This window comes from Drosophila biarmipes, chromosome 4, assembly GCF_025231255.1.
Source record: "Drosophila biarmipes strain raj3 chromosome 4, RU_DBia_V1.1, whole genome shotgun sequence".
NCBI lineage: Eukaryota > Metazoa > Arthropoda > Insecta > Diptera > Drosophilidae > Drosophila > Drosophila biarmipes.
In genome coordinates, this window is record NC_066614.1 from 460,049 (window position 1) to 483,993 (window position 23,945).

General features: G+C 34.6%; 2 protein-coding genes across 12 annotated transcripts in view; one reads left to right on the forward strand and one right to left on the reverse strand.

Moving 5' to 3' along the window:
- The window catches only part of LOC108035991 (zwei Ig domain protein zig-8), a 42,897-nt gene that overhangs the window by 18,586 nt on the left and 366 nt on the right, over positions 1–23,945 (reverse strand). Inside the window, exon 1 of one of the 3 annotated variants that reach the window (XM_017111853.3) lies at positions 1,215–1,250. The exons of the other annotated variants lie outside the window; for them this stretch is intronic. Coding sequence (XP_016967342.1) covers positions 1,215–1,235 — 21 coding nt within the window. The 5' untranslated portion in view covers positions 1,236–1,250. Of the gene's footprint in view, positions 1–1,214; positions 1,251–23,945 lie in introns of those variants that run through there. 3 annotated transcript variants of the gene reach the window in all.
- LOC108035990 (rho GTPase-activating protein 6) lies at positions 1,442–23,889 on the forward strand. Of its 9 annotated transcripts, none has more exons than XM_044091215.2 (12): positions 1,442–1,459; positions 6,856–7,016; positions 7,076–7,220; positions 9,040–9,132; positions 9,189–9,337; positions 14,306–14,587; positions 14,653–14,803; positions 14,857–15,142; positions 22,425–22,559; positions 23,002–23,079; positions 23,136–23,323; positions 23,390–23,887. In XM_044091215.2, exons 2-12 carry the CDS (start codon positions 6,879–6,881, stop codon positions 23,590–23,592), a joined length of 1,848 nt encoding a protein of 615 aa, XP_043947150.1. In that variant the 5' UTR covers positions 1,442–1,459; positions 6,856–6,878; the 3' UTR covers positions 23,593–23,887. The 9 variants fall into 9 exon arrangements, 8 of the variants coding, with proteins under 8 accessions (XP_043947150.1, XP_050742988.1, XP_016967338.1 ...); XM_050887029.1 differs by lacking the exon at positions 1,442–1,459 and adding an exon at positions 2,617–5,093 and having other exon boundaries at positions 14,674–14,803; positions 23,390–23,889; XM_044091212.2 differs by lacking the exon at positions 1,442–1,459 and adding an exon at positions 2,628–5,093 and having other exon boundaries at positions 23,390–23,889.

Consider the following 23,945-nt stretch of genomic DNA (forward strand, 5'->3'; position numbering starts at 1 on the left):
AGCGTCACCTACCGGCTATTTCGGTATATGTTTCGGGGCATAAGAGTGAGCTTAGCAAAACATTTTTTAGGTCAATCAAAAAAAAAAAAAAAAATTTTACAAAAAAATTTTTTTTGGCATGTCAACTGTGGCCACCGCAGTATTGGGCGGATGGTGGGAGTAGCACTTTTTTTGGGTAGTTCCAAAGCCATTGTGAAGGCTATTGCGCAAGGATCAGCCGTTTTCTTGCAAAACGCCACAAGATAAAATCTAAATCGTAATCTAAATTCCAGTTGTCACCAGTTATCGTCTAGACGCAGAGCCTGAATTTAGCTAGAGCATAGGGAGGATCAGCTGAAACCAATCGCTTAATATGGCCGAGCGACTTCCAAGCGGGAGAAGAACTATTACAGCTATGAACTTGAGGCTCTAGCCGTCGTGAAATCGTTGGAGCGATTTAAATGCTTCATTTATGGCAAAAAGGTACAAGTTATCACCGACTAAAAACGTCGATGCAGAGGAGAGAACTTATACCCGGGATTGCAAGATGGTGGTTACGTATCCAGGAGTTCGACTTATACTCGTACATCGTTCATCGAGCAGGAACACAGATGAACCACTTAGACGCACTCAGTCGAGCTCCATTCGAAAATGCTCGACGCATAATCGACGAAATGGATTCAAATGGAACAGATTCAGAGATTTGCCGCAGGCATAAAATTGCTAAATTATTCTGACACTGACGAGTATGTAATCGAGAAAGATCGCTTGCTTCAAAAACATAACAACAATTTGTTATGGGTTGTCCGGAAGCACAGGAGGTAATATCCCCACCGGCTCCAACAGATCCAGTTTTCCAAATTAAACCTTTTACACTTTCACCACTTTTTCTCCCACACCAAATGATTTTTTTTAAAGTCTTTGCAATACCTTTCGATTAATGTATCACTCGAAACAATCGGACGATTACTGTAGATTTTCATTACTTCGTGTAAATATATAGTTGTCTCTTTCAGACACCCTCCTGGTGCGCTTCGTCACTACGTGGACTGCGGTCCACGGTGATAAGAAATCAAAACGTTTTTGTAAGTACAAATTAAGAAATAAATAATAATAAATTAAAATAAATCAACACAATTTTGTTTTAGTTTCAAGCAAAATTTTTCTTGTGACTCATTTAAATTAGCTTTGTTTTTTTCAATTGTTAATTTATTTGTATTCATATTTTAGGATACCTCCGATAAATTAAATTTCATTTATCCACTGTTTGCTGGCAAAAATGTGCCAACTACGATTTTGGTAGTCGTCTACATAGGCCCCTGTGCTGAAAAAATCGAGAAAAAATTACCCTCGATGGACCGAGATTTTTTAGGAATATACGTGCAGAAGATTATCGGCTGAAATGAATGGTTCTTTTGCAATAGAACTTAAAGTTTCGTGTTTTGCTATAAAACCAAGTAGCATTTTTTAGAATTATAAGGTTTGTGCTATAAAAAACAAGTAGGATGTTGCGGTGTTTTGCTTTCCATTCGTTGTTAAAAAAAAGAAGCATTTAAAGCAAGAAAGGAAGTTAACTTCGGCATCTTCAAACGCTTTAATCGAGTGCCTCGACTATTAGATACCCTTTACTCAGCTTAAGGGAGAAAAATAAAAATGGATATATATAAGCAGCAAAGAAATATTCTTAAGCGCAACCTACCGGCTATTTTGGTATATGTTATGTGGGCGACAGACCGTTTAAAGCGTTTTAGCCGTTTGGGGGCATTAGAGTGGGCGTGGAAAATACTTTTTTAGGTCAATCGAAAGGTTTTATTGAGACAAATACATTTTAGCAAAAAAAATTTCTAGCATGACAACTGTGGCCACCTCAGTTTTCGGCGGTTTGTGGGCGTTAGAGTGGTCGTTGCAAATATCGATAGGTATTGATGAGACAAATACATTTCATTTTGTTCTATCATAAAAACTGTAGGCGCTACAGATTTTCGCGTATTGTGGGCGTTAAAGTGGTCGTGGCACCCCTGAAACAAACTTGCGCTGCGCAGGAAGTCTAACGCTTCTAGCTTTTACAGTTTTCGAGAGCTCAGCGTTTATACAGACAGACAGACGGACATGGTTAGATCGACTCGGCTAGTGATCAAGAATATATATACTTTATGGTGTCGAAAACGCTTCCTTCTACCTTTTACATACTTTTCGACGAATCTAGTATACTTTCTTACTCTACGAGTAACGGGTATAAAAATGTAGAAATGTAACATTTTTGTCGTAAAAGTTGATATCAGAACTTTTTTTTGGTGCGACAATCACTATATTTTTACATCATTACGAGGTGTTTTTGATTACTAAATAAACCAGTAATTTCTATAAAATAAATATATTAAAATAAGTTAAATAAGAATAATAATAAAAATGTATCCAAAATTCGGAAATTCTAACGAATACCTGTACTGAAATCAAAATTCCCTCTCCAAAGTGTATAAAAAAATAAGTCAAAAAAAAAATTTTTGTAAAACACAAGTCAGGTACGCTAGAAAATATATTGTAAAACTATCTGTTAAACAAGAATATTTTTGTGTATGTCCGCAAAAATCTTGTTTATAAATATAAAACATGTTCCATGCTCTTAAGTGTGTTTTTCAGAAACAAAAATTTTATATGTATGTGGCTATATTCGTACATATGCTTGTCGGTTGTATACCAAAAATAATGTCTTGTGAACTTCGGAATCTCTTCATGTGTTTTCAGAAAATAATTTTCCTTCTTTTCATATGTACATGCTCTCTCGCCAGGCATTTGATGTTATTTTGAGTGCTCTTATGTTTAACACTGTTAAAAGTTGTAATATAAAATCACTGAACCATTAAAAATGTTATAATAATTACACTTTATAATTTTTCGGGACCTAAAAAATTACATATAATATACACGTACATATCAATTTTGTTGTATATCGCAATCGCACATAAAAAACATGCATTTATAAATAAACGAGTGTGCTTACATAGCTTCTTTACTGGTGTCGGAATAAAATCATTTTTAAATCTCCGTTCAAAAATTTGAAAATATTTTTAGTGTTTAGTCATCTAAAAATTAGTGAAATTAATTTATTGTTCTCTTATGTGTTAAGCATATATGATTATATAAAATTGTTCAAACACAATAGATTATACTACTTCACGCCTTTACAAAGAATATACTGCAGAAAGGAAGTATTTATTGTCACTAAATTATATAATTCACAACGGACTTTATGTGTCAACATAATATGGACTTTCCAAAAAAAAACGAAGAACCCGCCAAGTACATGACGACCTTGAGAAAACCTGTGGCTGCCATAAAAAAGAGGTCAGGACCGTTGAATAAGGCCCTTGAAGAGGTGAATGATAATTTATTTGGATCGCCACCTTCAGATGTTCTTAGCATACGTCAGCAAAATAATTTTGCAAGCAAGCACTCAGGAGGAGTTGCATCTGGCAATAGGCTACGCCGTCGTAGCACAAAAGACAGAGAAAAAAAACGAGAGCGCTGGCTTTTAACACGAAAAACTTGGAGATATATGACAGATGCCGGTCGTAAGCTTATCCCCGATAGCTACCCGGCAGGGTCAGATAACTTTGACTTACTTGAAGAACATTTTCAACGAGTGTGCTTATCTGAACCAAGTTTTATTTTATGGAATCGACGAACCTCTTACCCGGGAGCAATCAACAGCTCTAGGCGAAGATTAAAGCAATTGTCTAGGCACGCATGTTCCAGCCATAAGGAAAATAGCATTGAGACAAAAAATAGTTATTATAACGCAGATCGAACTATCGAACTATTGCAGACGTTTTTAAAACTTCGCGATGCATACAAAACAACAACGCTACTTGGTACAAAAACAGTTAGACCTGACCAAACATCATCGCCTAGTGCACAGAGACCTATTTTTGGCAAAAAGAGTGAAAAAGATCAGACAATGTCCTCGGACATGACTCTTCAAAAAGAGCTCATTTGCCGTCTGAAACTTCTGTCTAGTTGCATTAATTTTGCACAAGTGGGAATTAAGTTGGAAATTAGCGATTTATCCGAGACTATACTTGAGGACAAAGTTCTATTGAAAAAAATCTACAGCGCCCTCAAGAAACAACAACTTCATCGGACCCTACATTCCAAAGAACCGAATAAAAAAAGTGTTAACAGGTCTTCTTCATTGTCTAGCCTAAAAATTGGTGAACATGAAAGTATGTCTAGTAAAACATCTGAGGACCAAAAGCTAAAAAATCAAAATTTCCAATGTGTAAAAATATGTGATACTAGCTCGAAAAATTCAATTAATTTAGATCTCAACTGTGTTATAAAAAGCATCGAGTTTCCAAACAAGTGTCTTTTGAGCGATCAAAAAATTGAAAGAAGCGTGAAAACTTGTGGAACTCAAACTAGTTTTATTCAACTTAGCGAACTAAAAAGTTTGGCGGAACAGTATAAGTGTATGGTTCAAAACTGCGATAATAATTTACAAGTATTCCAAGAATTTGATAAACAGGATGGTTTAACTTCTTCACGCTCGACCTGTAGAAAAAGTTCGATAGACGAAGACATTTCTCAGTCAGTAAGCGATACGATTAAGCGTTATCTAAAAATGGCAAGAAAGAAAAGTGTACAAGGTTCTGACTCAAATCGATTTAAGTCAGTTAACTATGATCAAAATCTCAAAAATATTAAAGCAAAGGGCGAAATTAATCCACCAGCACTCAATGATGGATTGAATAAGGCTGTACAAACTTTAGATGCTTGGCCAGTTATTGCATTGGATTTTATTAAGGGAAACGAAAGTTCTATATATCTGCAAAACGCTCACTTAGAATGGATAAGATCTGAAGATGAACGAGAACAGAAACAATTAGAATGGAACAAAAAACAAAAACAAATTGATAAAGAAGAGCATACTCCTCATGAAATCAATAGGGGAAACGCCTCACATTATTCAACCTGCACATCTGCTCCCACATCGCCAACCAGCCATTCCAAGTTGGAAAAAGCTATAAGGACTTCTAGCGGGTTGCTTTCTTCAAGTTCTCAGTTTATTTCGAGCATTTTGCACGGGCATAGCAGTGCAGGAAGTCAGTACTCGAGTAAGTAAATATTAATATATATTCACTGAGAAAAATACTTTGTAAGCACTTTATACCCTCGTTGAGTAAAAGGAATTATTGTACCCCGCGGTATTTTTTTTTTTAATAAATTTTCTTTTTTGAATGAACTCGTTCCAAACCACCATTGAGGTAAACATCAAAGCGCGATTTTATACCCTTGCAGAGTGTATAATGAGTCGATCTAGCCATGTCCGTCCGTCTGTCCGTCCGTTTCTACACAATCTAATCTCTCAGCTTTAAAGCTATCGAACTGAAACTTTCCCAATAGGAACCAAACAAATTGTTTATTATATCTTTGGTATTGTGTAACATATTACCTCCTACGCTTGGGAATAACACTTTTTAATTAGTTTTGAATTGAAATTAAAATATATAATATAATAATTTCAAATTAAAATTAAAAAATTAACATATAGTTGTCAAAGAAACGGTCATAAAAATAATAAAATAATTGTTTTTAATTTTGTAAGGATTATATTAATCCATCCCTCTAGATCTCAATTTAGTTTTGCTAATACCTTATATATATATTTGGCTACCAATGTTTGTTATTGGCATGTATATGTCTATTGATAAGAAGAACAAAACCTCATTTAAATATTTACAAAATATTTATTACGTTATGGAAAACAATTTGCTGCATAGGAAACCCAACAATTAAATACCAAAACACTAGTTCTTATAGTTTCAGAGGTCTCATCGCTTATATGGACATAACATTAATTGTAATTTAACAAGATTTTTTGAAAAAGGTGCCACCAGTTTTGCGATTTGTGGGTGTGGTTCTTCACTGAACAAAACATGGGCCTCCAAGCACTAGTAAATTCTGCACTCCAAATACTAACTTCCTAATTTCACGGGCAGCTTATGGCCATTTGTGGGAGCTAGTTGCATTAAGCTGAAGCAAACATGGGTTTCGGGGCACAAGAAGAAACTAAATATTACGTTTTAATTAACTTTTTAAAATACATGTTTTATAGTGAAAGCTTAAATTGCTATATTGGCACCAGACAGATTAAGGTTACAGTGGGCCAGGAAAATGTATTTTACGTATTGACGAATCAAATAGTGAAACTTTAATGACTTTCCCTGTGATAATTCATTTTTGGTTTAAGGAGGAGCCCCAGTTGACTTACTTCTAAAAAATCCCTTTAGTTCCGAAAAAAGGTTTCAATTGTGAATCACCTTGTAAATTAAGAGTGACATGTCAGCAATCCAAAGCAAGTGACACATTACAAGTGAAATCACTTCGGAAATTCTGAATAATTTTACGCCTATCAAAATATGGAATTTATAAATCATTATTTTTTTTACTTTTTACTTAATTATAATAAGATATTCTTTAAGTTTTCTGTTAATTACAGCTATTATTAGCCTAGATTTTTGTTTTGTTAATTTTTTTTACTTGCGTCGTAGAATTCCTTTAACATTTGTCTGGGTCCTCCGAATCTCTGTCCAACGCTCACAAAAAAATAAGGGCATGTTTTTAAAAAAATTTAAAAAATGTAAAGCTAAAAACTGATGATTTAGGAAGCTCTGGTAACAGGCAAAAGAAAGCGTTTTCAACCCCTTAAAGGAAATATATTCTTGATCAGGATCACTCAACTCAGCAGATATGGCCATGTCAGTCGAGGGAGATTTGGGCGAGTTTTGGAAATTAGGTTCCTAAGCGTTATACTTATAGCTTAAAAATACACAAAAAATGAAATTCTTCTTAATATCTTGTTATTATCATTTTCAGATCTTGGGAATGACTCAGTAAATATGCAAAAATCAAAATCACTATCTAATGTTGGACAATTTGTAAGTAAAAAAATTTGGGGAAGTCGTTTCAAAAGCCAAAGTAAACGCAATTTTTCGAAAGGACTAAAGGATTTGCCTTCTGTAAAATGGCATCCTTCGGTGAGAAAACTCAATTTAATAGTTAAAATATTGCTTAAACTACTCAAAATCTATTTTAGGACAATTGTATATGGATTTCCGAAGATGGCGAAAGGTTTCAAATTGTTGATACTTTATTGATAAGGCTGTCGAAAAGAGAAACAGATTTAGTTAAAGATTTTGCATTAGAAAAAATTGAGGAACTAAATATTGGAAATATTGATGGTAAGTCTTATTTAAATATTAATAATTATACCATTGCAGAGGGTATAATGATTTCAGTCAGAAGTTTGCAACGCAGTGAAGGAGACGTTTCCGACGCCATAAAACATATATTCTGGATCAGCGTCAAAAGACGAGTCGATCTAGCCATGTCCGTCTGTCCTACCGTTTCTACGCAAACTAGTCCCTCAGTTTTAAAGCTATCGGGCTGAAACTTTCCCAAAAGTCTTCTTTCTATTGCAGGTAGTATAAGTCGGAACTAGCCGGATCGGACAACTATATCTTAAGCTCCCATAGGAAATATCGGGGAAAAATAACAAAAATTAAATTTTATCAAAATCTGACGACTATATCATATAGCTCCCATAGGAACAATCAGAAAATTAGTGGTAAAATTATATTGAAAAACTATGTCTTCGGTGTTTTTTAATTTATATCCTCCTACGCTTGGAAATAACATTTTTCATTTGGTTTTGAATTTCGAATTAAATTGTATAAAAATCGGGCGACTATATCATATAGCTGCCATAGGAACGATCGGAAAATTAGTCCGTAAACATAAAATAAAAATAATATCTTTTGTGTTTTTTAACATATAACCTAATAAGCTTTAAAATAACATTCTTTAATTAGTTCTGAATTTAAATTTTATTAAAATCGGACGACTATATCATATAGCTGTCATAGGAACGATCGGATAATTGGTGGGAAATAATGTAAAATAAATTATAGCTTTGGGGCTTTTTGACATATAAATTTTTATATTTTTAAGAATTTCGAATTCAATTTAACAAAATTATTGATTATTTTTTATAATTGCAAGGGTATACAAACTTCGGCTTGCCATAGGTAATATCTTTCTTGTTTTTAATTATATGTATTACAACAACACATATACGTTGTTTTAATATAAGAATATTATTAGTGGAAACACCGGTAATGCGATCTCTATCGATTCTGCTAAAAAATACTTATGTTAGTACAACGTTACCCAAATATTGGGAAGAGAAAACTTACTTTTTTTAACTGCGGTATTCGGAAGAGCTGAGAAATACCAGAAAAAATACCAGATTTAGCGAATGAATTTCGACGAATTAAACGCCACTCAACAAGGTATTTCATCATACTCAGCTTAAAGGAGCAAAAGGAATATGAAGATATACAAATGTATAAGCAGCATAGCGATATTGAAAAGCGCAACCTACCAGTTAAAATAGCGCTATGGTATGGTGGCTTCAGACAGATTTAAGCGATTTAGCTGTTTTGTGGGTGTTAGATTGCGTTAGCTACTGTCGAAAGAAAACAGAAAAGTATTTTTTTTTTTGCATGAAAACTGTGGCCACCAAAGTTTTGGGCGTTTTGTAGGTATGGGTATTGATGACACAAATACATTGAGTTAACATTTTTTCTATCATAAAAACTCTAAGCCCTACAGATTTTCCCGGATTGTGGGCGTGGCACCCCGCTGAAACAAACTTGCGCTGCGCAGGAAGCCCAGGAATCTGCATGCCAAGTTTGCTCCTATAGTTTCCGAGATTTCAGCGTTCATTCGGACAGACAGACAGACGGACTTGGCTAGATCGACTCAGCTAGTGATCCTGATCAAGAATATATATACTTAATGGGTTCTGAAACGCTGCGCCCATCGAAAAAAATTGGATTTTTTAACAATGAAGGAATGTGTCATCTGGTTTCGGTGAATATTATACGAATCCCATAATTTTAGGCAAACTTTGTAGTCGAGCTGTTATTAACCAACAAATATAATACATAATAATAAGGATCGTTACAATAAAGCTTTTGTTGTTTATTCAAATTTTAGATTTGAAAAAAACATCAAAAAAACGACGTATCGCTCCGAAAAAAAAATCTCTGACAACGAGCTTTTTTGATATTGGGAAGAAAGATGACCAAAGTAAGTTAAAGTTTTTAAATCGGTGGTAAAGTGTACTATACATTCAATAATTAAAGATGAACGCGTTGCATTGTTTGGAACTTCACTGGAATGTTGCCTAGCAAGAGACAGAAAAGGAAGCGCTAACATAGAGGACCGATCAGAGCATTATGTTTTTCGGAAAAGCGGTAGTAACCCAGGAAGTGTTATGAAGCTTAACGACAATGTAAGTTGTGCAAAATTAGTTTCTCACTCGTGATTTTATAAAAAAAAATATTTTTATTTATTAATCACTTAATCTCTAATAAAATTTTTCAATAGGTCGAACTTAGTTAATTCACTGCTCGTTTACTTTTACTCGATTAGTATTACTGCTCGAAACGGACTATTACCTCTAGTTCAATGATTAATAATCAAACCTCGGCTTGAGAGAATTTATCCGCAAAAATTGAAAAAGAGAATGGCTCAAAAGAGTCGGAAAATAGGATGGTGCAATTTGCCAGTTAAATTTGAAGTCCAGTCTTGGCCGGAAATTGGTTTTTACATTAGCGGAGTTTTTGCGACCGCTTTGGGGCTCTTTTTGTTTACGTTAACGGACTCGGGGCTCGCTTTGGGGATCTTTTGTTTACGTTAGCGGACTGGATGTTTACAGCATTCGTTTGATTTGGGCTGCGTGAAATTGATCTAGGTGGGAATGATTCGGAGGCCTGGTTAAAATATATAGCTGACCACGGATTTATCTCGGGTCTGTCAGAGTTATTTGGAAATTGGCTCTCGGCTCAAAGTTGTTTATAAATTGGGTATGAGCCCCTAAATAATGTGTCATATAACTTGCATGTAAGAAAATTGGTTTCTCTATATTTATACCCGTTACACATAGAGTAACGACTTCGTAAAGTATATTTATTTTCGATCAGGATCATTATCCGAGTCAATCAAGCCATGTCCGTCTGTCCATATGAACCCAAAGATCTTGGAAACTAAAAAGTAAGATGTGTGGGACTTGGCACGCAAATTCCTGAGCTTCCTTTTCAGCGTGCTGGCACGCCTACTCTAACGCTAACAATCCGCGAAAGCTGTACCATATATTGAATTAGCGGATGGGTGGCGCTATTAACCTTCGTTTTGCTGCTTTTATATCTTAATTTCCCCTTTGCTCCTTTATGCCAAGTAACGGGTATCTGATAACTGAGGAAGTCCACTATAGCGTTCTTCCTTCGGCCAGAAAAAAAAATTTCCTAAAACGCACAAAAATTGCCTAGAATTTAGGTAAAATTCTGGAGCGAAGTCCATGTGTGGCCTAAAATTTGGGATTGCATGACCTAAAACTGTAGGTTACTAATGGCCTAAAATGTGTTTTTTTGCCTAAAATGTTTGCATTTTTGGCCTAGATTTTAGGTAATTGGCTGACTAAACTATTATACACATTTTAAAAATAATATTTTTTGGACCTACAAAAGCATTTTGCCACAATATAAAATTATTTGGACTTGGATCACGGAAACAGGGTGCGTTACAAAACTATTTTGTTCTCGAGGTTATTTATTCTATTTTTCTTTTATAATAAGTAAATCTGATACAATTACTAATACTATATAATGAAATAATATATAATATGTTTCCTTAAAACTTTTGACCTACCCTGTTCTGGACCGCCCTAGCGGATATCCGAACCGGGGACCTCTCGCATCAGAGGCAGATGCCATACCAGTTGAGCTATCGCGTCATGTTACGCGCGGTCGTGTAAGTTGAAGTCATACATATCCCCACCGCGGACAATATAAAAATGTTTTTTTTTTAGATTCAAAATAAACTTATTTAGTTCACTATTAATAAACAAATAAAATAAATAATTTGTATTACTATCATAGGTGAACATAAAACATTTTTTGAAAAAGTACCCCATTCTTAGGGCATATTGGCCTAAAATATACCGTACAGTGCAGTAAAATATGGCTCAATGAATTTTTCTTAAAATAGTACGCCATTTTAAAAACAAACAATACAATTTTTTTTGGTTAAGTCGAACAAAAATATATAATAGATATATTTAGTTTCAAACGTTTTCAGCTGTCAAATATTTTTAGGTAAAATGCTGTTTTTAGGGCCCAAGATGACCTAAAATATTAGACTGTGTGTCCTAAAAAGTGTGGCAAAAAGTACAGCCTGATAGCTTTACAATTGAAAGACTAGTTTGGACCTTGTAGTAATGCTATTCAGGAATATATATCATTTACTGGGAAGGAGACTTTAATGCGTATCAAACTTTTGACTATAAAAACATTTGATATAAAAAACAAGTTAAAAGTATAGTGACTATCAACACCTCCAATATCTCGTTTTTTGTTTTATTTTAAGATTCATTAAACAAATTTTAAATATTTCAATATTATTTATTTTTGGCTCAGTAAGCGTGGCACCTCGCTGAAACAAACTTACGCTGCGCAGGAAACTGCATGACAAGTCCCACTCCTCTAGCTCATATAGTAAAAATTTATATAGTTCATATAGTTTCCGAGATCTCAGTGATCATACGGATAGACGGAGGTGGCTAGATCGGCTCGGCTAGTAATCCTGACCAAGACCAACTTTATGGGGTCCGAACCGTCCTTCTACTCCTACTTTTCGACGAATCTAGTATACGCTTTTACGAAACGAGTAACGAGTTTCAACATTCAAAATAATTAGTACTAAGTAATTTGGTAAAAATGAATAAAATAAAATGAAAATGAAAAAATAAAAGGATGTTTAAAAAGCTAATTTTCTAAGGCATTAAAAAATAAGTTATGTTAAATAGTCGAAATTTTTCAGATTAGTTATTTCATACGCATTTTCGTACTACCGAGATGGTGCCATACCATAAAGTAACTCCATGCAGGATCAGCATGTTTACTTGTGTACGTTAGAAAGGATGATAATGAAATATTATGCGTAATACAAAATATCTTAAACAAAAACGAAAGAACGCTATAGGTTCGATAGGTATTGAAGATACAAATACGTTTTCGCAATAACAAATTTTCTAGCTTGACAATTGTGGCCACCACAGTTTTGGGCAGTAGGTGTTAGAGTGGGCGTGGCACATTTTTTTGAGTCAATCGATAGGTATTGATGAGACAAGTACATTTCAGTTAACATTGTAATCTATCAAAAAAACTGTAGGCGCTACAGATTTTCGCGGATTGTGGGCGTTAAAATGGGCGTGGCACCCCACTGAAACAAACTTGCGCTGCGTAGGTCGCCCAGGAATCTGCATGCCAAGGCTGACTGCTTAAGCTCCTATAGTTTCCGAAATCTCAGCGTTCATACGGACGGACGGACAGACAGCAGACGGACATGGCTAGATCAGCTCGGCTAGTGATCCTGAACAAGAATATGTATACTTTAAGAAGTCGGAAAAGCTTCCTTTTGCGCGTAATATACGTTCTGACGAATCTAGTATACCCGTTACTCGTAGAGTAAAGAGTACGTTTTTTTACTCTACGAATAACGGGTATAATAAATCAGATAGGGAGTGAAAAGTTTTAATGTCATTGAGCCTTATGGTGAATTAGGGACCTAACAACCCTTAAAACTAAAACAATCTTTACCAAAATGTTTAAAAACAATGTTTTAAAAAGTCAGACTACAACGAACTTCAGAACAAAATTTGTTCACCTTATTATTTATAAAATCTATTATTTTTTTTTAATCGCAGTATTTTAATGTTCCTTGTGAAAACCAAGTGCCATATGAGCTTGCACTGTTAAAGAACAAGTGACACTCCATATAGACAATTGTATGGGATGTCCACTTTTTTACAAGTGAAAATTCAAATGCAAATTTTTGCAATTCACTTCAGATTTATATTTTTTATATTCATGTGTTATATAGCCTGTCATCTGGAAGTGAAATCACTTCGAAAATTCTGAATGTTTCCAATGAGCTTTCACTTTTGAAACTATCTGCAAGTGACAACTATCAAGTGAAATAACTTTGGAACTGAATGCTTGCAATGAGTTTTCACCTATCAAAGTATTGAAAAAATAATATTGCGTCGATTTAGACCTGTCTGTGTGTTTTGCATTCAGATTTTTGGGGATGTAGGGGTGGGCAAAAGAAGAAATTGTTTAAAACGCTTATTATTTAATAGAATAAGTAAGACATTCACTCTGCTCTTTTTAAAGCCGGCAGCGTTTTTTTCTCAAATTTTTATCTGTGTCTTGCAGCACCTGACTGATTTCTTTTCTCATTAGACAGTTTGTGAGTTGGCATAGAAATGTTTTTACCTTTACTTAGCTAAAAGGAGTAAGAAACGGATAAAGGTATGTTTCTAGCAGGTCTGTTTTTCACCAGGGCACCTATAGTTTCCGAGATCTCAGCGTTCGGCTTGGCTAGTGACCCTGTTCAAAAATTTATAGGCCTACGTTACATACTTTTAGCCAAATTTGGTTAACCTTTTCACTCTAAGAATAAAAGCTTTTTCAGGAAATAAATAAATCACAATTGTAAAAAGTCGCTACGCTGTATATCTTCATCGCTTTCTTGAGTAACGTGTATTTGATAGTCGATGGCATCGACTGAAGCGTTTTCTATTGTTTCATGCTAAAATGATACGAATTCATATTTATATTGTACTAAATCAAATCCTAAGTTGTTACGGTTCAGAGTGTTAGGCCATACATTGCCAAATTTTCGAAACTTGTTTGTAATGGCTCGAAAATTGTTGAAAAAATTGTTTAATTATAATTATAGGGGTTTTAAAAACAAAACTAAATGATATGATATAAATGATTACAAAATTACTAAATTTAAAAATGATATGCAAGAGTATTTGTTTGAAAGAATGAAAGAAAAATAAATACAGAAATATTAAGAAATTATTTCTTATTACAGCTATATTGTAAAGTAGTCCGACTTTTTAGTTCCAAAATTTCGAAATAATAAAAGAATTAAGTATCTATGTTTAAGAAAATTCTCCTTTAGTGAAAAACCATAGCATTTTACATTTGGTTTGTACGCATATAAATTTGGTTGAAAAATAATTGGTAAGAAAAATACCCCTTTGATATCCAATTTTTGAGTTTGTTTTGTCTATGTATCCAGAAAAGCTTAACTTAAGAAATATAATTTACTATTTTTAATAGATATTTCGTCCTTACCTACGCCATTTTATCCTTCAACTTTTAATAAGTGTAACACATTTTACTTTTAGGTGAGGTCATGTGAAAGTTTGCCTTCTAAATCCCTGGAATTCGGATACATGGACTCCTCCGACTGTTCTAGTGGTTCTTTTAATACTATTCCAAAACCTGCAGCATCCCTAACTCAGTTTGAAATTGGAGACACTGAACCAAGTTTTTATAAGACGTATCAAGATCAATTAATACTCATGGTACCAATGTTTATAATTAACTGTATTGAGTATTTGGAAGAGAATGGCTTACAAAAGGTTGGACTTTTTCGAGTAAGCACATCTAAAAAAAGAGTAAAGCAAGTAAGTTTTAAAGAATTAAAAAATTGACTTCTTTTTTAAATAATTATTAAACTCTAACTTGTAAGTTGCGCGAAGAATTCGATAAGAATTTTAATTTTAGGATTTCTGTTGATACATGTCCGCATGATGTTGCCACCCTACTTAAAGAATTTCTACGGGACCTTCCAGAACCACTTCTTTGTGACAGACTCTATTCAACTTTTTTAAAAACACAACGTATGTAGTATATAATTACAAATGTACTCAGCGATAAAAAAAACGTATTTCAGGTATAAGGAACAGACGCTTGCAACTAGAGGCTATATCACATTTAATTAGATTACTTCCTATACCACACAGAGACACGTTGTATGTCCTACTGGTATTTCTAGCAAAGGTGGCAGCTCATAGCGATGATATATGCTCCACTGACGGCAACTGTTTATTTGTTGGAAATAAAATGGATAGCAATAATCTAGCGACAGTATTTGCTCCAAATATCTTGCGTAGCACACATTTAACATATTTAAGGGACAAAGAGCAAGAAAATGTGAACGATGCAATTAACGTCGTAAGGTTAGTCACGTTAATTATAAATATATTCAATAGATAATTTACAATTTTCTAAGACCTTTTTTTAACACCTAAAATGTTTTTGTACTTTATTGTACTGTTATTGGAAAAGAAATAACAGTAGCAGGACATTTTGCATTTCAAATCTCAAATTTGACTGCTTAAAACAACGAAAAACAAGAAGGGAGGCAGTCGACATCGTCGACTATAAAGTACCGTTAGCTAAGTTAAATCGAGTGCAAAATAGAAAAAGATTTGCATGCAGAAAATTTGTTGTTTCCAAGATTGCACACCTCGGCAAATATGCCTTTGCTGGCTTACAATTTCGTAATATTGGGCATTTTAAGCGTTGCACTCCGATGAAATCAACTTGCAATAAGCCCTAGTTTGCTTAGTACCGACATTCTAGTTTTTTTATAGCGACCGACCAACAGACGAAAATGGCTAGATCAACTCAAGTAGTGATCCTGATAAATAAAAGAGTTTGAAACGCTTTCTACCTGTTACATATTTTTCATCGCATGTAATAGACCCTTTTCCTCCAAGAGTAACAGGTATAAAATGGAACATATGGAACCAGACTATCGGATACGCGATACTTAGCTAAAGGGAGTGCGAGAGGAATAGATATTTGCATGCAGCAAATCTGCTTCAGAGTTTGCACACCACACTAACACGCCCCTAGCGTTTATTCCTATGGAAGCTAAATAGCTTCTTATTTTCTTGTGCAATCTCAAAAACACAAAATACAAGGAAATACATAGAAATTCTAATATAAAAATTTTGTGACGAAAATGTATTATAATCTCTGAATAAATCAATTTATTAATTTTTTACATTCGGCACGCTTTAACAAAATGGTAAAGCTAAACAATTAAAAACAACATTTCGCGGGCACGTCCGATTCCATACCCAGTCAAAACAAAACCGCCATCGGGCGGTGAGCCTAAATACTTATCGGACTACCCTCGTATCACAATACTATTTACAGTAGATTTTCATTTCTTTGTGTATATATACACTAGCAGGCTTTATGGTGCAAACTGCACGAAAAGTCTTTTGTAACTAAAATCGATCCTGAGCGTACTTATACTTCGTGATACTCGATCTTTGTAGTCCCAGACTTTTCAACAAATTAATTAATAAGGTTTTTCCAGAAATGGCTTTTGACTTTTTTATAGCTCCAAACAACATTGATCAAAACCATCAACAGGTAAATTCTTTTTTTGAAACGATCCGTACTTATAAGCTTCTCAAAGTACGTCTCCGAACAGTACAGAAGCAAGTCATTTTTTTCTTACACTAAATATCATATCTAAAATTAAGTACATTTAAAATAGTTTTTTTATTTTGTCGAATATAAAATCATTTTCGTCACAAACGTCCACTATCGAATTAGAAATAATTAGGTGTACACAAGTACTTTGTCTTGCCTGGTTATCGTCTTATCCTTTTCTTTGCCTTTTCTGAACACAATGATTCCTTGGCGAATATATTGTGCGTGTTCTATTTACCATTATGTCATCGCTGTCTAAGATTTTGTGGAACTTCATATCATCATCTGGTATAACAGTGATACTTGACTGAATTGTCAATCATATTCCGAATGATGAAACCTACGTCAGGTTTAGCGATTTCTCTCAAAACTATCTGAGGACCAATTTGACTCCCAACTCCTACGTAGCCTTAAGAGCACACGCCTACGAATCAAACACAATTCAGCAACAAGTCCTTTTAATTCTCAATTTATGCAAATCACCGCTTTTAATTTCAAGCTCGAAGAAAAACACTCTCACGATGGGCTTAAAAGGCTTTATCATTCTGAATGACATTGGTTGCTCTATCTGTTTTGACCTATACTTGTGCCTTACACTGTGCTACTGGTTATTTTGGATGATCACATTTGAAACCTTACCAGTCTCTCTTTTTGCAAAGAAATTGGTTGTGCTATTTCCATAAATGTATGCAGGAATTCCTGCACGGATCTACTCTTTTGCTTCTGTGGATAAACTTCTTTTGAGAATAACTTTATTCCTAACTGCTCGAACAAACCAATTTCCAATTACCTCAGTCTTTGATATTCCTTGTCAACGCACAAAAATACATGTAAGATTTGTTAATAGTTTAAGAATTACCACAGCAGAAAGCGTGAGGAACATATGGAAGAATGTCAAGAAAGTGGGGAAAAATGGCAGCAAAAAAAGGAAAATAAGAAGATTTCGCCAATGATTAAAACCCAATCGATTGCTGGAAATACAAGAACTCTTCAGGAACTTATTCATCAGCTTTCTTTAAAAATAGATGAACAAAGTAATAACAGTTGAACTATTACGGCTGAAGGTTTTGCAAAAATCATCCATGAGTTCCAGTAAAACATTTGTTTGACAATTTCGAGAAGAACGCTCAAGCCTATGATCTGAACATCAAGCAATGTATATACAGGTTCTTGCCAAGATGACAAAAAAAGCAATGTTGTTCTTGGATGTAACCTATGTACGCCAATACTGGGAGCTCTGCAATTTGCTAGAGGCTGAATTCACTATTCACACAATTCGTCAATATATGTTCAGCGCCTACGTTCGGGATCAAAAAAATATAAGCAGGAAACATATTTTGAGTATATTCTGCAGATGAAATTGAATTATAAATGTACGGTCTGTAGTTCGCTACATCATGGATGGCTTAATGTTCAGAAGTGACTTTAAAAACACGCTCTACAGTTGGAATTCCTTCAGAGCTGCAGGAGCCGTATGATGTTTTCGAATGCGTCGGCGCGAAGAGCCCGAATCTGTTTCAACCAAGAGAAGGTATTTGGACGTCAACTCAGAAAGTCTAACACCAAATAAACGAAAGAAAGAGTCACTGATATAATTGTGGATGCTTCAATAATTTGCGAAAGGATTGTAGACATGAAAATCATAGAGGTGGATTGCCTGGTGGATACCGGAGCTGCTGTCTCCATATTGAGCAACAGGGTCTTTGATCAAATTCCGAACGTCACCCTTGAGGGATGTTCGTCAAAGCTGCGCAGATTGGTAAAAAGGTTGGTTGCTTTTTGTGTGACGTTGCATTGGATGAGTAAATAACTCAGCACAAGTTCTTACGAGTAGTTGTTCAGGTTGAGGACATCGAGTATGACGTTCTGCTTGGATTTTACTTCGTTTCGAAGCCAAAGGGTGTAGATTCCCAGCCAGAAAACAAATGAGTATTTATAACAATAATAATACAATTTACGAAATCGATGTTACTCTCCAGTCCTCATAGAAAGTGTTGACGCTTATTAAAACCTATACGACCTCTACATAGAAAGATTCACATATAGAAACAACGAAGAATCTTAAGTCGGTGGGAGTGATGCATTTGACTAGTCAGACTCAGATTGCTGAAGGCAGAAGAAAATGAAATTTGGGAATTCGTTTCCAGAAAAACGGCCACGATCGACCTGCTGGTAACCTACTCTAGTAGCTAGCAAAGTGCAACAGTCGGCCGTTGACTTCCAAGATAACTGATAACGAGGAATAGTAATCCAAGGTGTCTTGCTGACGGAAGCCGCAAAACTCCGAGGAAAGGCTACTTTCCCAGGGGCAGTCGTCCACGGAGTCCTATGCCACCAGGATCCGACAGCCGACAGCTGTGTACATCAAATCAATCTAAGCTAAAGTGAACCAAACGGCAATAGACTCATATATTGCAACCGGAAAAGAAATGAAGATTAAAAACATTAGAGGCATTCAAATGCATTGAAACACATTAAAATAAAGTGAATCGATAGACGAAGTACGGATCCTGATGCAAAATTATACAAAAAAAAAAATTTCTCCACCATTAAAAAGGGGAAGCCGGTTCCTTTCTTAAACCATACTTCTATAAATATTCGTACAGTCTCATACAGTTTTATAGGCTCCTATTAAGTTTTCAGCGGTGAATATCAACCTTGTAGTCATGTGCTCAATTGTGGTAAATTCGTTTCTTTCCGATAGTAACAAAATTTTCAATTAAATTAATTTCATGTGCCGACATACATATTACGCATAAATTTATAATGTGTAAAAGAAATCAAAACCATTGTATGCTAGAACTTTAACAAGGGGGGTGTGCTGATGCGAGAAGAGAAGCAGGACAAGAACAATGACCAAACTTTCGACGGACAACCTTGGCAATAGGCACGATCCATTGTCACACGAATGTGTGAAGGGGAGGGAATATGGCCGAACCATTGCGATCAAGCGACAGCTAAGCTTGTGGGCAGTGTGGACTAATTTTATTTTTCAGGCACTATAAATATTTATTCTCAATATGTTGGGGAGGAGAGAGAAATCAATATCCCAATGAAGCTTAAGATCGTCCGGATGGTGAGATTCTTCCGTTTCGTCCGTCGCCAAGCCGTTTTGCAATATCCGAGGAGAAGGATGTGTAAGAACAGATCGACGAGTTGTTAGCTACGGGAATCATACACCCATCTACATCAAACTTTACCAGCCGAATAGTTTTGGAAAACAAAAAGGATGGCACACGTCGTTATACGTTGATTTCCGGAAATTAAATTCAATGGTAGATGAACAAAGATATTCTCGCTTTATACATGAATGTTATTCCGCTGATACCGTGGAAAGTTGTTTACAGAAAATGGCTCTAGTCTTGAATACAGCTCGAGCCTTTGGACTGCAGAATAAATGTAATTTTCTGCAAACTCAAATTTTGTTTTTGGTTCGCAACATTGAGAAAGGAAATCTTTGGCCAGGCGAAGACAAAACGGCAGCGGTCAGCAAGTTTTCGAATACCTAAAAACGTCGAGGCAGTTTAAACATTTCCGGCATGGACGGCATTTTTCAGAAAATTTGTTTTCGTTTCGCCATCAAGAAATTCAGACACGATTTGCGGTTAGTCACAGATTGCATTTAAACTCAGTGAGTATGAGCCTCGACTTTGAGAGTGATTGAAGTCAACGTGTTTTGCCTTAGTCGTTGCCCCGACCGGGTATTGCTGGTATCTTTTGCGCTTAAAGTGGGCATCAAAAATGCTGAAGGAAGATACGAAATGTTAAAGGAAATTGTGGAACCTTTATCCGATCGACCATATGAAGAGTTTTAAGGATGTTAATGAAAATTTCTTTTTGGTAGTACCGAAAGCTATGCAGAAGGAAGTTACCACCATACTGTTCATTTTGCTCTCAAAACAACTGTGCACGCTGTACAACAACTTTATTGGATTCCTCATTTCGAGCAAAAATTACACCATATTGTTAAAAACTGTGTTAAGTGCATGCTGTTTAATAGGAAACTTGGCAAAAAGGAAGGACTCCTTAACTGATCATTTGGGTCCAATGGATGCCACCGGAAAACAGTATAAGTACATATTTGCGATGGTAGATGCTTTTACAAAATGTATCTGGCTTTTTCCTACGAAAACCACCATCTGTGAGCAAATCTATATATGCTTATATCTAACAGCAGTAATACCATCAGAAGCAGGAAAATACCAAAAAGAAAGCGTCAGGAAGATATGGAGGAATGTCAAGATAAAGGCGCAAAAATGACAGCAAAAAAAACGGCAGTTGGGAAGATAGAAAAAAAGGGAGTGCAAGTGAAGTAAAAGAAAAAGCACTGACTTGTGTCTTTTTATTTAAGTTTAATCTAATATTTGAATAAAACCGAGTCGAGTAAAACACCTCGCCTCACAAGTATATATTTAATTTAAATGTATAGCTAAAATTGCATTCCGTTATTTTACATTTTTAACTTTTCTTGAAAAAAACTAAATAATTCTGAAAGCTGCATAGAGTTTTAGTATGTACTTAAGAATTCTCCTTGACATTCAACTTTTAAAACTAAAAAAAATGTGGTTCGCCAAGAGTTGTAGGATCAATTTACGCTGAAATTTAACAATTAAACTCTTACAGAAATAAGCCCTTAAATCTTTTAAAAATATTGATTCTTGCAAAGTAACATCGAATCTTAAGTCACTCTATACTGCCCTCTATGTATATACAGTGAATAACTTCATCTTAAACTATTCATGATTATTCAGTTCTAATTGTTAGGAGAGCATTTTTATTTTCCAACTAACGAAAACATAATTTTCAAACGCTGGCTCACCATTTCTTGAAAGTTGATTAGGAAATTTTTTAGACACGATTTTGGATTATATAGGTAAACTTCTATGCAAGCAGGCATCAGGAAAAGATCAATGAAATACCTTTCTAACGACTTATACAATCCTGTAGCTTTAGTAGTTCACAGGTTACGGGTGTACAAAGTTTATTTATACCTGTTTATTTTGCCAAACTTACAAACTATAAGTTTTATTTCGAGAAATCACCCAAAATCTTGTTTTGCGTTTTACTTTTGAACGATGTTGAAAGTTGAGGTGTCATTTGACGCGTACGTTGATTGAAAATACAACTAGTTGAATAAAACGCAGTTTATATATCCACTGGCCAAAACAGATTACATTTTATAAATTTTCACTTTTACACTTTCACAGCTCTTCTTAAACTAATTGATCTTCCTAAACTCTTGGTATGCAATCCTTTTAGTTTTTGCAATACCTTTATAACAATACCTTTATAACAATACCTTTCTAACAATTGGACGATTACTGTAAATTTTTTATAATAACTTTTTGTATTTTAAAGAATTTTACATTGAATTTAATACAAATCGTATGACTCCGACTTATAGCTGTCATAGATACAGTCAGTAAAAAAATAAAACAACTATTTTTAAAAATATTTAAAAAATTGTCCTTTGTTGATTTTGCTCATATTTGCATTGTAAAACTCTGAGATATAGAACATTTTAACGTTTCAGAAATGTATAGCAACAATCCCAAACAATTTATAAAAGTGTTACTAACATTGATTATTCCTTATGACTGCAAGGGTATACAAACTTCCGATTGCCGAATTAAACTTCCTTTATTGTTTTATTTAAAGTCTGAAATCGTTTAAATGCAACTTTGTATTGGAACTGATAAGGAAATTTGAGATATTATTCTTAAATACTTAAAGCGTACTCTGCATCGGAGCGTATTTGAACCTGGAACCCTATCGCACAACATTTCCCGCGCACAATCCAGCTTTTATTAGTATCGAAGTAACTATGGCTTTTTGATTTTTCATTCAATCTAGTATACTCTTAGGGTAAAATTGATCCCAAAAACTTGATCCTATGTGTGGTGTCATTTTCACGAACATTAACTTAATTGACACTTAAAGATTTTTGTTGGGTTTACTAGTGGTATTGGTATAATTTTACATTTGTTTTAATTTGTATGTTTTTGTCAGGACCATGATCAATCACTATGAAGAAATTTTTAAGATATCAGCAGAATTGCTTGATGTTATCTATACCCGAGTGATGGAAGCTTGCCCCGAACAGTTATACGAGTTGATATCAATGAAATTAAATGGATACGAATGGTAAGATCTGTTTGGTATATAATGTTAATAGCAGTGTACATAACCTTGTATCAAGTTGCTTTCCTTTGGATTGGTTGGCTTTCATCTATTAAATCCATTTTTTGAAATTGGGTTTCTATTATTTACTCCTATATACATGCCAACAATGATTAAAATTGAACAATTCACTTAAAATAAGATCAATATTTTGCAAAGTCAATCGAAATTGTACACCGCTAAGCCGCTAGGAACGCAAGAATGGCGGTGGCGCTATAGCTGTTTTGGTAAAAAAAAAATAATTAGCTGGAAGCATAAGTTCAACTTCCCTCCCGCACTGCATGTTGTGAGTAACGGATATCTTTTAGTCGATGCCATCGACTATAAAGTTCTCCCTTGTATGGATTACTTTTATATCATTTCAAGGTTTTAAAAACCATTTTTAACATATTATCGTTTTTTTTAGGAACCTAAATCAATTAGACGATCCGCAGCCAAGCAGTTTAGGAGATGTCATGTTTGAGCCTGCAGTTCAAGAAAAACGGTTTGTATAATTTATTTAACTTTTAAGATTACATCTTCTAAACAATATAACCATAGCCTGGATCATATTAATCATTTAAATGGAAATCAAGAAAAAAAGAATGTTCTAAAAAAATCTTCTAAAAGTAGTTTAATTAATACAAAGAGATGTCAAGAAGAAAACTTTGAAATTTTCACCGCTAGTCTGAAAATACCTGTGCCGGAAAAAGCGCACATACATAGTAAAGAGTCTATAGAATGTAGAGGTCAGTATTCTATAAACTATTTTTTAGTAGCTCATTAAGAACTGTCTTTATACATTTCAAACTTAGATGATAAAACGGCACGCCGAAGAATTTGTCAGCCTCGAATACCAACAGACATTACTACAATGAGTTCAGATGTCGTCGAACTGGAAAAAAAAACGAAAGCAGCTACATCAGATGATATCTATCAATCAGAATTGCGGGAAAAGGCCATTTATAAGCAGCAGCACTTAAAATCTAGCACAAGGCCAGTAAATCAAGGGCTCTAAAAAATCATTATTTAAGACCACTGCAGTCAGCATGGAATTCCACGGACAAAAATTTCACCTTTAAATGCAAGGATAAGGGTCTGGCTATTCACTACGTAATCAAGTTTTCGGTGATGATAGGGTTGCATTCAATACTTAAAACAGGAATTGAAGCGAAATACATTTTTGAATAAATTCTGTAAATAAAAAATATATTTATAAAATGATTATGTAATCATTGTGCTATGATAAATGATAAATCCAATAGCAATGTTTGCAAATTAAAGAGCTTTTTGAAAAATAAATGCAATATCTTAAAAAATATTACTTACTTCCAAAAGGAGTACGTGCTTTTTTCTTACTATTACGATACT

Bases quoted from the DNA above. Each gene is read 5' to 3' on its own strand.
- LOC108035990 (XM_044091212.2), top strand. From the start codon at position 3,230: ATGTGTCAACATAATATGGACTTTCCAAAAAAAAACGAAGAACCCGCC. The intron at 7,017-7,075 runs GTGAGAAAACTC...AATCTATTTTAG, and splicing joins CTGTAAAATGGCATCCTTCG to GACAATTGTATATGGATTTC. The intron at 9,133-9,188 runs GTAAGTTAAAGT...CAATAATTAAAG, and splicing joins TGGGAAGAAAGATGACCAAA to ATGAACGCGTTGCATTGTTT.